The following is a 12,293-nucleotide window of genomic DNA, read 5'->3' on the forward strand; positions in this document are numbered from 1 at the left end:
TCACCGGTCTCTAGTGAATAGATAGGCTGCATTCTCAGTGATATCACCGGTCTCTAGTGAATAGATAGGCTGCACTCTCCGGGATGTCACCGGTCTCTAGTGAATAGATAGGCTGCACTCTCAGTGATGTCACCGGTCTCTAGTGAATAGATAGGCTGCATTCTCAGTGATGTCACCGGTCTCTAGTGAATGGATAGGCTGCATTCTCAGTGATGTTACCGCTCTCTGATAACTACTTACCTCTTATCTTCACCTTCTTTCCTGCAGGGTTCCATAAAGTCATGGAGGGGATCAGCCGTGCGGTGGAGCTGGGGTACAATCCTGTCAAGGTAAGACACAGCTGGGTGAAAGATGATCAATTTACTGAGCCTCTGTTCTGTAATCTGCAGAATTCAAAGCAATTCACAGCTCAGGCCAAGTGGGATATCTGATCAGAGGGCCATTGTCTCGCACTTTGGAACTTATTTATTTTTTCTCACTTTACGCACATTTTTATGTCTATTTTTTTACTTCACAGTTTTTTTGGGTCTGCCCTGAAGTCTAGGCAGAGGATGTGTGGCCATTGGGTTCCTTTTTTCCCTGAAGCAGGCGGTCTTTTTTTGGGGGAGCCCAACCTAGTACTTGCTCAGTGGTTGGCTTTGGCTAACCAAAAAGAATGGGTCCACCAGCTTTGGCTAGGTGGACATGAGTGCCCTGCCCCTGTCAGGAGCCTTGCACCCCAGGGGGTCAAGGGTAGGGCTCTATCTCTTGGGAGATGGACCACTGAGACACACCCTAGTGTACTTTTTTTTGCTCACTATGTTATTATGGACCCAGGCTTAAAAATAAAATAGGCCAGACTGTCATGGACCTGTCCTCTGGGGTGTGTTATCGCACAGCCTGAGCTTAAAATACTCTTGAACTAAGCTGCACTCACATATGACTACGTAAGTGCTGCTCAGTCCAGGATGAAGGACCACCTAAGAAGAGGAAGGATCTGTGACATCCCCAAGCTGACCTGAACACTGCAGGATTTGAGATGTGCAATAGTGATGGTGACGGTGATGTGGAGGGCATCCTCGAAGGGGTAAGGGGGGGAAGAGATTTAAAAAGTTTTGAGGGTTAAGCCTATTTGTCAATTATTCCTCTGACCTCTCCCTATAAGACACTGATTGCTGGACTGTCTCTCCCCTCTCTGTCCCGTCCTCCAGCTGAACTGCGTGGTGATGCGAGGCCTGAACGAGGATGAGCTGGTGGATTTTGTAGCACTGACGGAGAAGCAACCGCTGGAGGTGCGCTTCATAGAATACATGCCCTTTGATGGTAAGTCTCCCTGACCTAGCAGAGCTGACCTAACACTCTGATAATTGGTGGTCCGGGATGTAAGTGCCGCCATCTTGGTGAGGTGAGATCTCATCCCAGGAAAAATTCCAATGACAAGACAGATAGAAGTAAAAACTTCATTTATTTTAGGTTACATTGGGGAATGCTAGAACCTCCTTCAGCTTTTAATTGTTGTCTGTTTCCCTGAAAGCAAAATGGACGGCACCAAACTTCCAGGGTCATTGTCATTAATAGTAACACGTAAAACCTCTGCCACCACGTGGTGAATTCCAGGCAAGCCATCAAATACAGCATCTAGTTTCACAAACTTGGAACTCCATTCAGCTAGTCTTGTGACTTGCACCCCCTGCTAAGTGACTTGCACCCCCTGCTAAGTGACTTGTGTGACGGACCCCGGTACTCAGGATGAGTATGTCCGCCGCTGTATTCTTCGTTGCTCAGGAGATACTGCAACCGGCTGATCTTTAGCTCCCAGTTTCCCCAGTCACTGCACCGCACTACACCCCCTGCTAAGTGACTTATACCCCCTGCTAAGTGACTTATACCCCCTGCTAAGCTGAACAGCTTGGCATGGTTTACCTGGTAGCTGCTGGTCACCTTCTGCTGGACTTGAACTGTAATGTTGAAGATGTTTCCTCACTAATCCAAGTAGTTCTAATGAATATAGGGAACATGTATACTTAGATGGGTAACTCAGTCTCCTTTATCCAGTCACCACGCTATGGAATGTTTAATGGTAGATGTTGATTGTCTAAGATCATGAGGGGAGGTGTGAAAGATTGTGAAAGCTCCTTTTCCTTAATTCAGTCCCACGGTGCCATGAATTCTGGCACTGGTGTTAATTGTTTGAATTACATAGAGGGCCTGTTCACACAACGTCTGTTTTCTGTGCTGGCCTGATCCGTACGCTCCTGCACTAAAAATGCATCCCAATGTATCCCTATGTGTTTTATGGGCTACAGTTCTCATGTGCGCAGTCCGTTTTTTTTTTTTTTTTACTGGAACGCATCAAAAACGCGGCAAAACACATAGCACCGCGTCTGCAGATTTGCACCTGATCAGGACCTGAAAATCATGTGACCAGGCCCTGAAGGTTTCCACCCCTGTTCAGGGATGGTTGTTCCAGTTTGACGTAAGTGGCCTCCTTCACGTCTCTTGTGAACCAATTGACCTCTCTGTCCAAAGTGTGGACAGTCAACATTTGCCTTGGCACATTTCATGGTAACTGGATAAAGTAGACTGAGTTACCCATGTAAATATAAATGCTGGGGCATGTGCCCTACATACCCCTACAGTATAGGGTATGTCCCCTACATAACCCTAGTACCTACATTCAGTAGAACTACTTGGATTAGTGAGGAAACATCACTAATTCAGGGGACTGAATTACCCTATTAGATATCAGTGTTGGAAATGTTCCTGACACTCCTTAGAACTGAGGAAGCCTCTTGGGTGAGCATTGATATGTCTTAGATGTTACAGAGCTCCGGCTAAAGCTGAGCAATCCTACTAGATATAATGCCATAATGTTCTTTGTGGAATTTTCTTTATTAATAAAGTTCTGTTTTTTTACAGGTAACAAATGGAACTTTAAGAAGATGGTGAGCTACCAGGAGATGTTGGACAGCATTCGTCAGAGGTGGCCTGAACTGGAAAAACTGCCCACTGAAATGTCCAGCACTTCTAAGGTACACATAAGGATATGAGTGTCATAGGATAGGTGTTGTGTTTGACTACCGTGTTTCCTCGAAAATAAGACACTGTCTTATATTTTTTTGGCTCAAAAAAACACACTAGGTCTTATTTTCGGGGTAGGTCTTATTTTTTTTTTAATGTACAAAAATCCACACTTATTCCTGTACAACAATCGCTGGCCAGAATAAGTGAAGCGGACTTTCACTATCGATTCCTCACAGGCGGAGTGCATTTGGTATCACTCCGCCTGTGACAGAAGCCGGCGCTATAGAGGAGGCATCGGCTTACGCGGCTCTGCTCCCTCTGGTGCCGCCTCGCTTCCTCTAGCGCTGGCTTTTTTGGCACCGCTTATTCTCTCCTGCCTCTCTTGCGGCTCTTCAAGGAAGTTCCCCCTCATGCCACCACCGGCCCTGGGAATGGTCACAACTAGGTCTTATTTTCGGGGTAGGTCTTGTATTTTAACAAATTCCAAAAATAGTATTAGGTCTTATTTTGGGGGTAGGTCTTATTTTCGGGGAAACAGGGTATATTGCAAACTCCTCTCCTGTTTCTCTACCCAGCACTCTGTGTTATTTCTGTAGGGAAGATCAGTGGCCGGTATGAATATAAGATACCGGTTTTTCGGTATTGAGTACCGATATATATTTTTTTGGTACTCACCAATACCGAATACCGATACCGGAAGTCCCATTAAGAAAGCCAGGCGATGTGTAAAGACTCGCCACCCGGCTTCCCGATTAGCAGGAAAGCCTTCTCCATGCTCCCTCATCATCAAGTGATGAGGGAGCATGATGCCGGCTTTCTGGCCAATCAGAAAGCCGAGGGGTGAGTAAAACCTCAACTTCTAGCTTCCTGATTGGCCGGCTTCCCGACCAATCAGGAAGCTAGGCGCAAGTCATTACACGCTGCCCGGCTTCCAGATAGGCCCCGGAGCTGGCTCCATGCTCCCTCGTCACCAGGTGACGAGGGAGCATGGAGCCGGCCAATCAGGAAGCCGGGCAGCGTGTAATAACTTGCTGCCCGGCTTCCTGATACCCGGAAGCTCAGGTATCGGGCTAGGTACTCGCCCAAATACTCTGTACCGATACTACTATCGGTGCATCCCTAATGTAAGGCAATGGAAATGAATGCAATGGGTTGACTTTATAACCCTTCTGCTTATTGTATAGCTGGGCAGATGCCATTTGCATGGCACAACCGCCACTAGATGGCACTAGGGAGCGTATGATATTCAAATGCTCCTCAAGAAATCCCTATGCTCCTCAGAGCCATCTAGTGCCAGTAATGCCATTCAGATGAATCCCTATGTACATATTGGTTTACATTTGGAATTGGCTTGGGGCGTATTAGGCTTATTTGTTGGAATTTTAGACGAGGACCATTCATTTAAAGGAGTTCTCAAGTCCCATAATCCCAAGAATAAACACGTGTTAAATAAGAACCAATCTTTTGTCTTTTCATATACAAGACTCTTGTCCAGAGCGGAGAGCACACACTTTTTGCTATGGTATTGACAAAACCATGTGATGATGATGTCGGCACCGACCGTGACCACACGACTTTGTCTATAAACATAGTATTAGGGTTATTGTCAGACCCATACCATTATGGTTAGTATTTCTTGCCAGAAGAACAGTGGCACTTACTGTGTCTTGTGCCACAACTGTTGACTCACTCTGAGGTAGAGTCGCCATTGATAAAGAGCTGAAATGCAAATAGTTGCAAGTTTCTTTTTTTTCATTCTGTGGCTGATCTGTGCTCAGTCTGGTTAGGAGTCCATAGAGGAGACCACAGATCATAGGCTGGCAGTGTATCCACCCAACAAATCCATTTGATTGTAGCCATCTTCTTTCCCTACTAGGCCTTCCGGGTGCCCAATTTCCAGGGGCAGATCGGCTTCATCACATCGATGTCTGAACACTTCTGTGGCTCTTGTAACCGGCTGCGGATCACAGCGGACGGAAACCTGAAGGTACAGAGAAGATTTGATTTGCTCCTTGTTTTGTTGGAACAAAAGTTATCCAAATGCTAAATCCAATATTATTTGCTGAAATTTGAAGCTCATCTCCGGGCACAATCCAGTCTAAAAGTAAAGCAATGAATGGCTCACCTTGGGTTCCCACTCCTATTGTGCAGCAATCCTATAGACTTTGCTTTTGGCTGGTGGTGGACTTCCAATGAAGACCAGTCATCTCCTGCCTTCATTCTGTGCACTGGGTGACTGGTCTCTTCCACTTGTAGTTTTGGATTTGCCAGCCCTGCCTAAATCAAATGGGGGTTCACCTGTCTCTGCCCAGCTCGGCCCATACATCAATGGGCGTTTGCATTTTCAATACCAGCACCTGTACTTACCCAGCCCTTCCCACCAACTGCCCCCTTTTTCCCTCTGCTCTGTTGATGTCACTGGTCATGAAAATATGATTGACTTTGCTTTTGGAACAGGTAAGCTACATGTTGTGGAGGAACAGAGAGAGGATAGATTAGCTTTAAGGCTTTTTATATGGCTGCATTAACTGGCCTTACACCCCGCACCATTTTGGGGGAAGTGGAATAGAAGGATGAGCCTTAGTGACCGAGTTTGCAGTGTTCACAGTGTTGAACCGTTCACGATTGAAGGTCAGGGTTTCCCAGGCCGACTTGGGTTTCCCACCCCCAAAGGGTGGCTCAGTGGGCATTCAGAATACGCACTAAGTGCCACCTTTTAATGCACAATTGTGCCATTTAAAGTGAGACCACCTTGTAGTTTCTGAATTAGATTTTACGGGGATGAACAGTAAAAGTAAAAAACTCACAAACACATCAAGGAATCAACTTTTAGAAAAAAACCCTGATGCTACAATATAGCCCAGTGGGCTCCGTTCTAGGCCATGGGCATACTTTACAGCCCAGGCAAGGCTGAGGTCCCGGAGACCCGTGGCAGGTACGTGACATGTGGATTTCCTAGCGGCAGCAGTTTTCCTTTCCTTTTAATTTTTCTGCTGGTCTTGTTATTAGTTATCAGTGCAATGCTGGATTTGCATATATTTGTGGGCCATGTTTCCTCTAAAGCAGCCCAATCCCAACTGTCAAGACCTCTAAGATGTGGTGCAATCCTCTATGGTATCATACAACACTGACCTTTTACTGACCTGATGAGGCATCCAGAGGACCCCTTTAAAAGTACGCATATCCCCCCTCCAGAACCTTTGTTGGCCCTAGGAGCAATGCAATATGGAAAATCCATCTGTGACTCACTAAAGCTAACAGTAATTCCCTGTGTGCAGTATGTTATATATAGTGAACTGTCCCACACTCTGTTGTTCTCTCCCAGGTCTGTCTATTTGGGAACTCCGAAGTGTCTCTCAGGGACGTGGTGCGGTCAGGGGCGTGCGAGGAGGAGCTTATACAGATCATCGGCGCAGCTGTGGGGAGAAAAAAGAAACAGCACGCAGGCAAGTGTCCCAGTTCTCTGCTGGCTCTGTGTTTATGATGTAACTTACTACTTACTTCCCACCTAGAATGCCAACTCAGGACAACTTGATTTTTTGAAGGGGTCCCCCAGCAGGATATTAAAAAAGCAGCTCGGACTGCAACACGCGCCTCCTCTCCAGCACTGCCAACTGCAGTACCTATTCTCCACCACAAGATGCCCTCAGTATTCTGGCTGAATGGCATCCTGAACCACTCACCCCGGAAGAGTGAGGACATAATGTGAGGAGAGGGTGTCCTAAACCTGCCTCCTGAGAGGGCGTCTCCACAATACTCTGCAGTCACAACATACAGTCTGATTATTTACCCCAGTACTAGCTGAAGTAAGAAAGTTAAACTTTCATTGCTAGGGGTTATTGCTAGCCCTATTTCCCAGCAATTTGTGGCATGCACCCTGCAATGTGCACTCTAGAGCGGGGTTTTGCGATAATTAGGGATGTACCGATATCGATACTAGTATCGGTGCCGATACCGAGTATTTGGGCGAGTGCTCACTTGGGCGAATAGCTCCGATGCCTAGCCCGATACTTGAGCTTCCAGTATCAGAAGCCAGGCAGTGAGTCAATACACGCTGCCCAGTTTCCTGATTGGCCGGCGAAGCCGTCTCCATGCTCCCTCGTCACCTGGAGCCAGCTTCCCAGCCAATGAGGAAGCCGGGCAGCGTGTCATTACACGTCCCCCAGCTTGTTTGGCCAGCTTGGTGTTACCTCGTCACCTGGTGACAAGAGGGCATGGAGCCGGCTTCCCGGACAATCAGGAAGCAGGGCACAGTGTAATGCCGCTTTGCCCGGCTTCTTCATTGACCAGCTTCTTGACCAATCAGGAAGCCGGGCAACACGTCATTACATGGCGTGCGGCTTCCTCATTGGCCAGAAAGCCGGCTCCATGCTTCCTCGTCACCTGGTGACGAGGGAGCCTGGAGACGGCTTCCCTGCTGATCGGGAAGCCGGGTGGCGAGTCATTACACGCTGCCCGGCTTCCCAGGTAATCAGGAAGCCAGGAGATGCCCGGCTTCCTTTAATGGCACTTTCGGTATTGGCGAGTACTGAAAAAAAAATTATCGGTACCCGAAAAACTGGTATCGTTGCATCCCTAGTGATAGTGCAACTCCATGTGTGCAAAGCTGGCTCTAAGGAGGAGTTATGCTTAAGTCAAAGTGATGAGCAGATGTCCATCTGGAGGAGTGGGTGTTCGTAAGCAGGATGTATTTGCATACAGCCCACCCTCAGTAATGGCCACTTGTGATGCTGAGCCTCTATGATGACAAGAACTGAAATCCAAAGAATGAAAGGGGTGGGCCAGGGACAGTCAAGCTGAGGAGGACAGGGCTGGATAATGGTGGACGACCTCCAGCCAGGAAAGGAGGCGGGCTCTATCTGATTTGCTGCAGCTTCTATTGCACATTGTAAGAATTTCCCAGTGTGCAGTGACATCAGAGCAGACCATTTCGGCCCAGGAGAGGAGTCTGTATAACTGTGCAAGACTGAAGGGAAGTCGAACAAGATCCAAGTAAGTGAGAACAAATCTCCCAAAACTGAGGCAATTCCCCTCCAGGACAGTTGTTCCTTCTGGAGGGGTACCCATTGGAAGATTTTCGCTCTATTCCTGTTTCCTCTCTTTCTGTTCCACTGACAATGGTCGCCAGGGCAAATAGAGGGGTGAATCTCCACAGCAGGGTCACACACAGCAATAAAAAAAACAGACCGAGGTTCTAATCCTTCCTTAATCTAAAACTAACAATACAAAGTTTGTCTTGGGATGCACTGTAAATATGACATTAGTGTTTGTGAAGCGATGGATCCTCGTCCTTTTCATATATGAACTGAAACATGTTTATTCACACTCAGGTATGTTCAGCATATCACAGATGAAGAACCGTCCGATGATCCTGATTGGTGGGTGACGCAACCTGTACGTATGGGGCGGGCGGGTCACCATTAGTCACTTTTCTTGCTTTGATTTGATTACTCACAGAGGGTGAAGCTCGTACTGGAGGCAATGTTAACAAAATGCGGCACTTCTAAGCATGCTGTCACGTAATGTGCATCTTGTCCATCACTGGGCATAGGAAATCATCTGATGTCGGGTCATGCTGCCGTCTAGAGGAAGATGGGAGACTGGCAAACAAAACATCAGCCCAAGAGCCTCATAAAGGGCCAACGTCCAAATCTAACAGATGAGGACGAACCCGCTGCCTGATAGGAGATCCTGCTAACACAACTAGAGGGAAGACGACAAGAATCAGACTGATACCAAAGTCCAGGAAAAAAATCTAATAACAAAACACAGAAGGGAGCACTGCTCCATGGACCTGGCGGAAACGCGCGACAGACGCGCAACTTTTTTTACCGCGTATTGCGGTAAAAAACGCGCGACAGACGCGCATATGCAATACGCCTAGGTGTGAACGAGACCTTAGTGGTTGTTGCTGTTTGCCAACCCCTCAGTTGCACTGGTCTTTTGGATATCCCAACAGTGAGTGACTTCCTGTGCCCCTCAATGGACGAGAAAAGAAAAGAGGGCAATAGTAATAATTGAATGGTTTGGACAATGACAACCATAAAATCTGCAGGCCAGCCCAGGGATATCCCTATTGATTTGTAGCAAGCTGTACCAAGAGCTTTATCATAAAACACAGAGTGGGGGGACTTGTTCCTTAACTGACTCCAAGAAAAGGATTTTACAATGAGCACAAAAATCCGATGTATTCCCCATTGAGAAAACACCATTGCAGAATATGAGCTGCCTAACCTCCTCCTGGGGGTACCTGACACTCTGTAGGTGAAATAGGGGCACGTACGTTATCATCTGTCAGGTTGTTAAAAGTCATCGCTGGCTTGCTTTAAAGAGATCCGGGTTGATTTATAAAACTTCTGCCCAGCCACGTGCTGGGCGAATGCCGTTCACAATGCATTCCTGCCACTAGGTGCAGCATAGAAGTTACCTATGCTCCTCGAGCATAGGAATGCTGTGCAAATGGCATTTGTCCAGCCATAGACTGGGCAGAGGTTTTATAAATCAATCCCATTGGGTAGAGTTTTAACAGTATTTTTTTTTTGTTTGGATACAAAATATATATTTGTAAGTTTTATTTTGCACATATACCTGTAGGCAGCCATTATACTCATTATAAACACAGGATCTGCTTTCTCCTTAATAGTGCTTCACAATGGTCGTGCCCTGGGCAGTTTTTAGTGTAAATGCCGAAAGCAACCCGAGAAGTTAAAAAAAAAAAAGTTACTGTTAAACCCATTATTAACCCCATTGTCCTAATCGGCCCCAATGAATTCCTTCTTCCCTTTCTTCCCTTTCTTCCCTTAGCTTTAAAGTTCTGGAACGAGCATACACCACATAAGTGTCAGAATGGCTTATTTCTAGGACTTCTGGGTCAGTGACTCTGCTGGCATTGAAGCCAAGGCAACCGGTCACGTAGCATTTGTAGATAAGCCAGCCTACCCATTATTCTCATGGCAGGCCCACTTTAAATCACTGCCTGTCCCTCAGAATGAAAACTAGGGATGCGCTGATACCGATACTAGTATCCGTACCGATACTAAGTATTTAGGCGAGTACTCATACTCACCCAAATGCTCCGATACTTACCCCCCGATTTGAGGGAGATTTCCTCTGACAGGCAGTGCCGCGAGAGAATATGGAGTCAGCTTCCCGGCCAATCAGGAAGCCGGGCGACGGGTGATGACCTGCCTCCGGGCTTCCTGATTACCCGGGAAGCTGACTCCATGCTAGCGGAAGTACCGGGATCAGCGAGTACCGAGACATTAATATCAATACTCGTACTCAATACCAAAAAACGATATCGGTTCATCCCGAATGAAAACCATTTGCAGTACCTAATTTTGTGAAATGTCCACAAGTCTCATTGGAAGGCAGATGACAAGTGATCTTTACCTAGGCTTCCAATCACAAGAGAATACACCGAGTAGCCTATATTTCACAGTAGGATAGAATTGTCTTTTATTCCTTGCCATAATAATTTGATGTGATTGATGAAGCTGACCTGTTCCCTATGCATGTGATTGATGAAGCTGACCTGTTCCCTATGGGTGTGATTGATGAAGTTGATCTGTTCCCTATGGATGTGATTGATGAAGCTGACTTGTTCCCTTACGGGTGTAATTGATGAAGCTGACCTGTTCCCTATGCATGTGATTGATGAAGTTGACCTGTTCCCTATGAATGTGATTGATGAAGCTGACTTGTTCCCTATGGGTGTAATTGATGAAGCTGACCTGTTCCCTATGGATGTCATTGATAAAGCTGACCTGTTCCCTATGGATGTGATTGATGAAGCTGACCTGTTCCCTATGGGTGTAATTGATGAAGCTGACCTGTTCCCTATGGATGTGATTGGTACGTAGTTGATTTTAACCTCTTGTGTGTTTTGCAGGAAACTGGAAGCTTCCACAGAAAACAACGAAGTGGTTTTTTAACGAACAACTTCAAAGACTCGGTTTGAGAACCAAATCAAACACGCCCACTACACCCGTCCCAAATAACAGAGGCTTCTACCGATCACTACGAGATTTTAGAGCGGCTAGGCCGAAAATCATGGTGCTTCCACTGCGGGCTTTCTGCAGCAACCCGAAAAACTTTAATACTGACCCAAAGTGCCTTAAAACAGAAGAGTCTTCCACTGAACGAACCACTTTATCTGATACGCACAATCCCTCTTCACAGGGAACCTCTGAACACTTGACGCACGTTGACCGAGATGGGAAGGTTTTCATGGTGGACGTCGGGGGCAAATTAGACACGCGGCGCACGGCAGTCGCTACGGCAGTTGTTCGCCTGGGGCCAAAGCTCTTCCACATGGTCCAGTCCAACCAGCTCAAGAAGGGTGATGTCCTCACGGTGGCCCACATTGCCGGAATCCAGGGTGCCAAACTGACCAGCCAGCTCATCCCCCTGTGCCACAACATCCCCTTAAGCCAGGTCAAAGTTTCCCTGAAACTGGACGGCGCCCGGTTTGCCGTGGCGATCAGGGCCGAGTGTAGCACCCACGGTAAAACGGGTGTGGAGATGGAAGCGCTGACCGCGGCCAGCGTGGCGGCTTTGACCATCTACGACATGTGCAAAGCCGTCACCCATGACATCATTATCGAAGAAGTGAAACTGGAGAGCAAAACCGGAGGTCAGAGAGGAGACTTCCACCGTGAGCCAAAACCATCAAATTAAAGGGCAAGTCCCTTCAGGAGTGATGTTCAAAATGGACGTCTGTGGGCTACGGCTTCTTGCAGCTCTCAAAGGCTTCACCGCGGAGATCTCTGCACTAGAGTTGACAGCCCCACCCGCCACTACGGCAGCCAAGAAAGGGGTCTCGCTCCTCGTCACGCATTCAATGAAACTGATGCACTGACAAGAGCCACAGCCTTCATTACTGCCGTGGGAAGTAGGCGGAGTTGGGAACTCTGGTGAAGATATTTTGCAGCTGGAGCAGTTTGGGAAGTTGAATCGTTAGATGTTTTCTACAGGGTCCTATCACTATTATGTGTTCCATTAGATTGGTGCCATGTACACACTTAATGCCAACTCGATAACACTTTTATATTTCCTCGGAATGATGTGACTTCTTATTCTTTAATGGGCCCTATCCAGTTATTCTGATATTTCAGGGTTTGGTGGACCTGACAGTTGCTTATACACCATAGGGCCAAAGGTTTGTGGATACCCGAACATCATACATACAGTGTGAGCTTGTGGGACATCCCATTCCCAGACCATAGCCATTTAGGGAGTACTATGGGGTGCATGAATTACTTATCCCCATAGTTAGAGCCGACGTGTGA

At 47.1% G+C, this 12,293-nt stretch overlaps 1 protein-coding gene across 2 annotated transcripts in view; it reads left to right on the plus strand.

Moving 5' to 3' along the window:
- The window catches only part of MOCS1 (molybdenum cofactor synthesis 1), a 31,111-nt gene extending 19,366 nt beyond the window's left edge, over positions 1-11,745 (plus strand). Inside the window, exons 5-11 of one of the 2 annotated variants that reach the window (XM_018559246.1) lie at positions 268-329; positions 1,191-1,302; positions 2,899-3,011; positions 4,880-4,990; positions 6,329-6,449; positions 8,334-8,381; positions 10,895-11,745. In XM_018559246.1, the coding sequence (XP_018414748.1) occupies positions 268-329; positions 1,191-1,302; positions 2,899-3,011; positions 4,880-4,990; positions 6,329-6,449; positions 8,334-8,381; positions 10,895-11,682 (1,355 nt within the window). In that variant the 3' untranslated portion in view covers positions 11,683-11,745. Of the gene's footprint in view, positions 1-267; positions 330-1,190; positions 1,303-2,898; positions 3,012-4,879; positions 4,991-6,328; positions 6,450-8,333; positions 8,398-10,894 lie in introns of both variants that reach the window. The other variant, XM_018559247.1, reaches the window with a different exon arrangement.
- The last annotated feature ends 548 nt before the right edge of the window (positions 11,746-12,293 follow it).

This window comes from Nanorana parkeri, unplaced genomic scaffold, assembly GCF_000935625.1.
Source record: "Nanorana parkeri isolate BGI_ZX_2015 unplaced genomic scaffold, ASM93562v1 scaffold385, whole genome shotgun sequence".
Lineage (NCBI taxonomy): Eukaryota > Metazoa > Chordata > Amphibia > Anura > Dicroglossidae > Nanorana > Nanorana parkeri.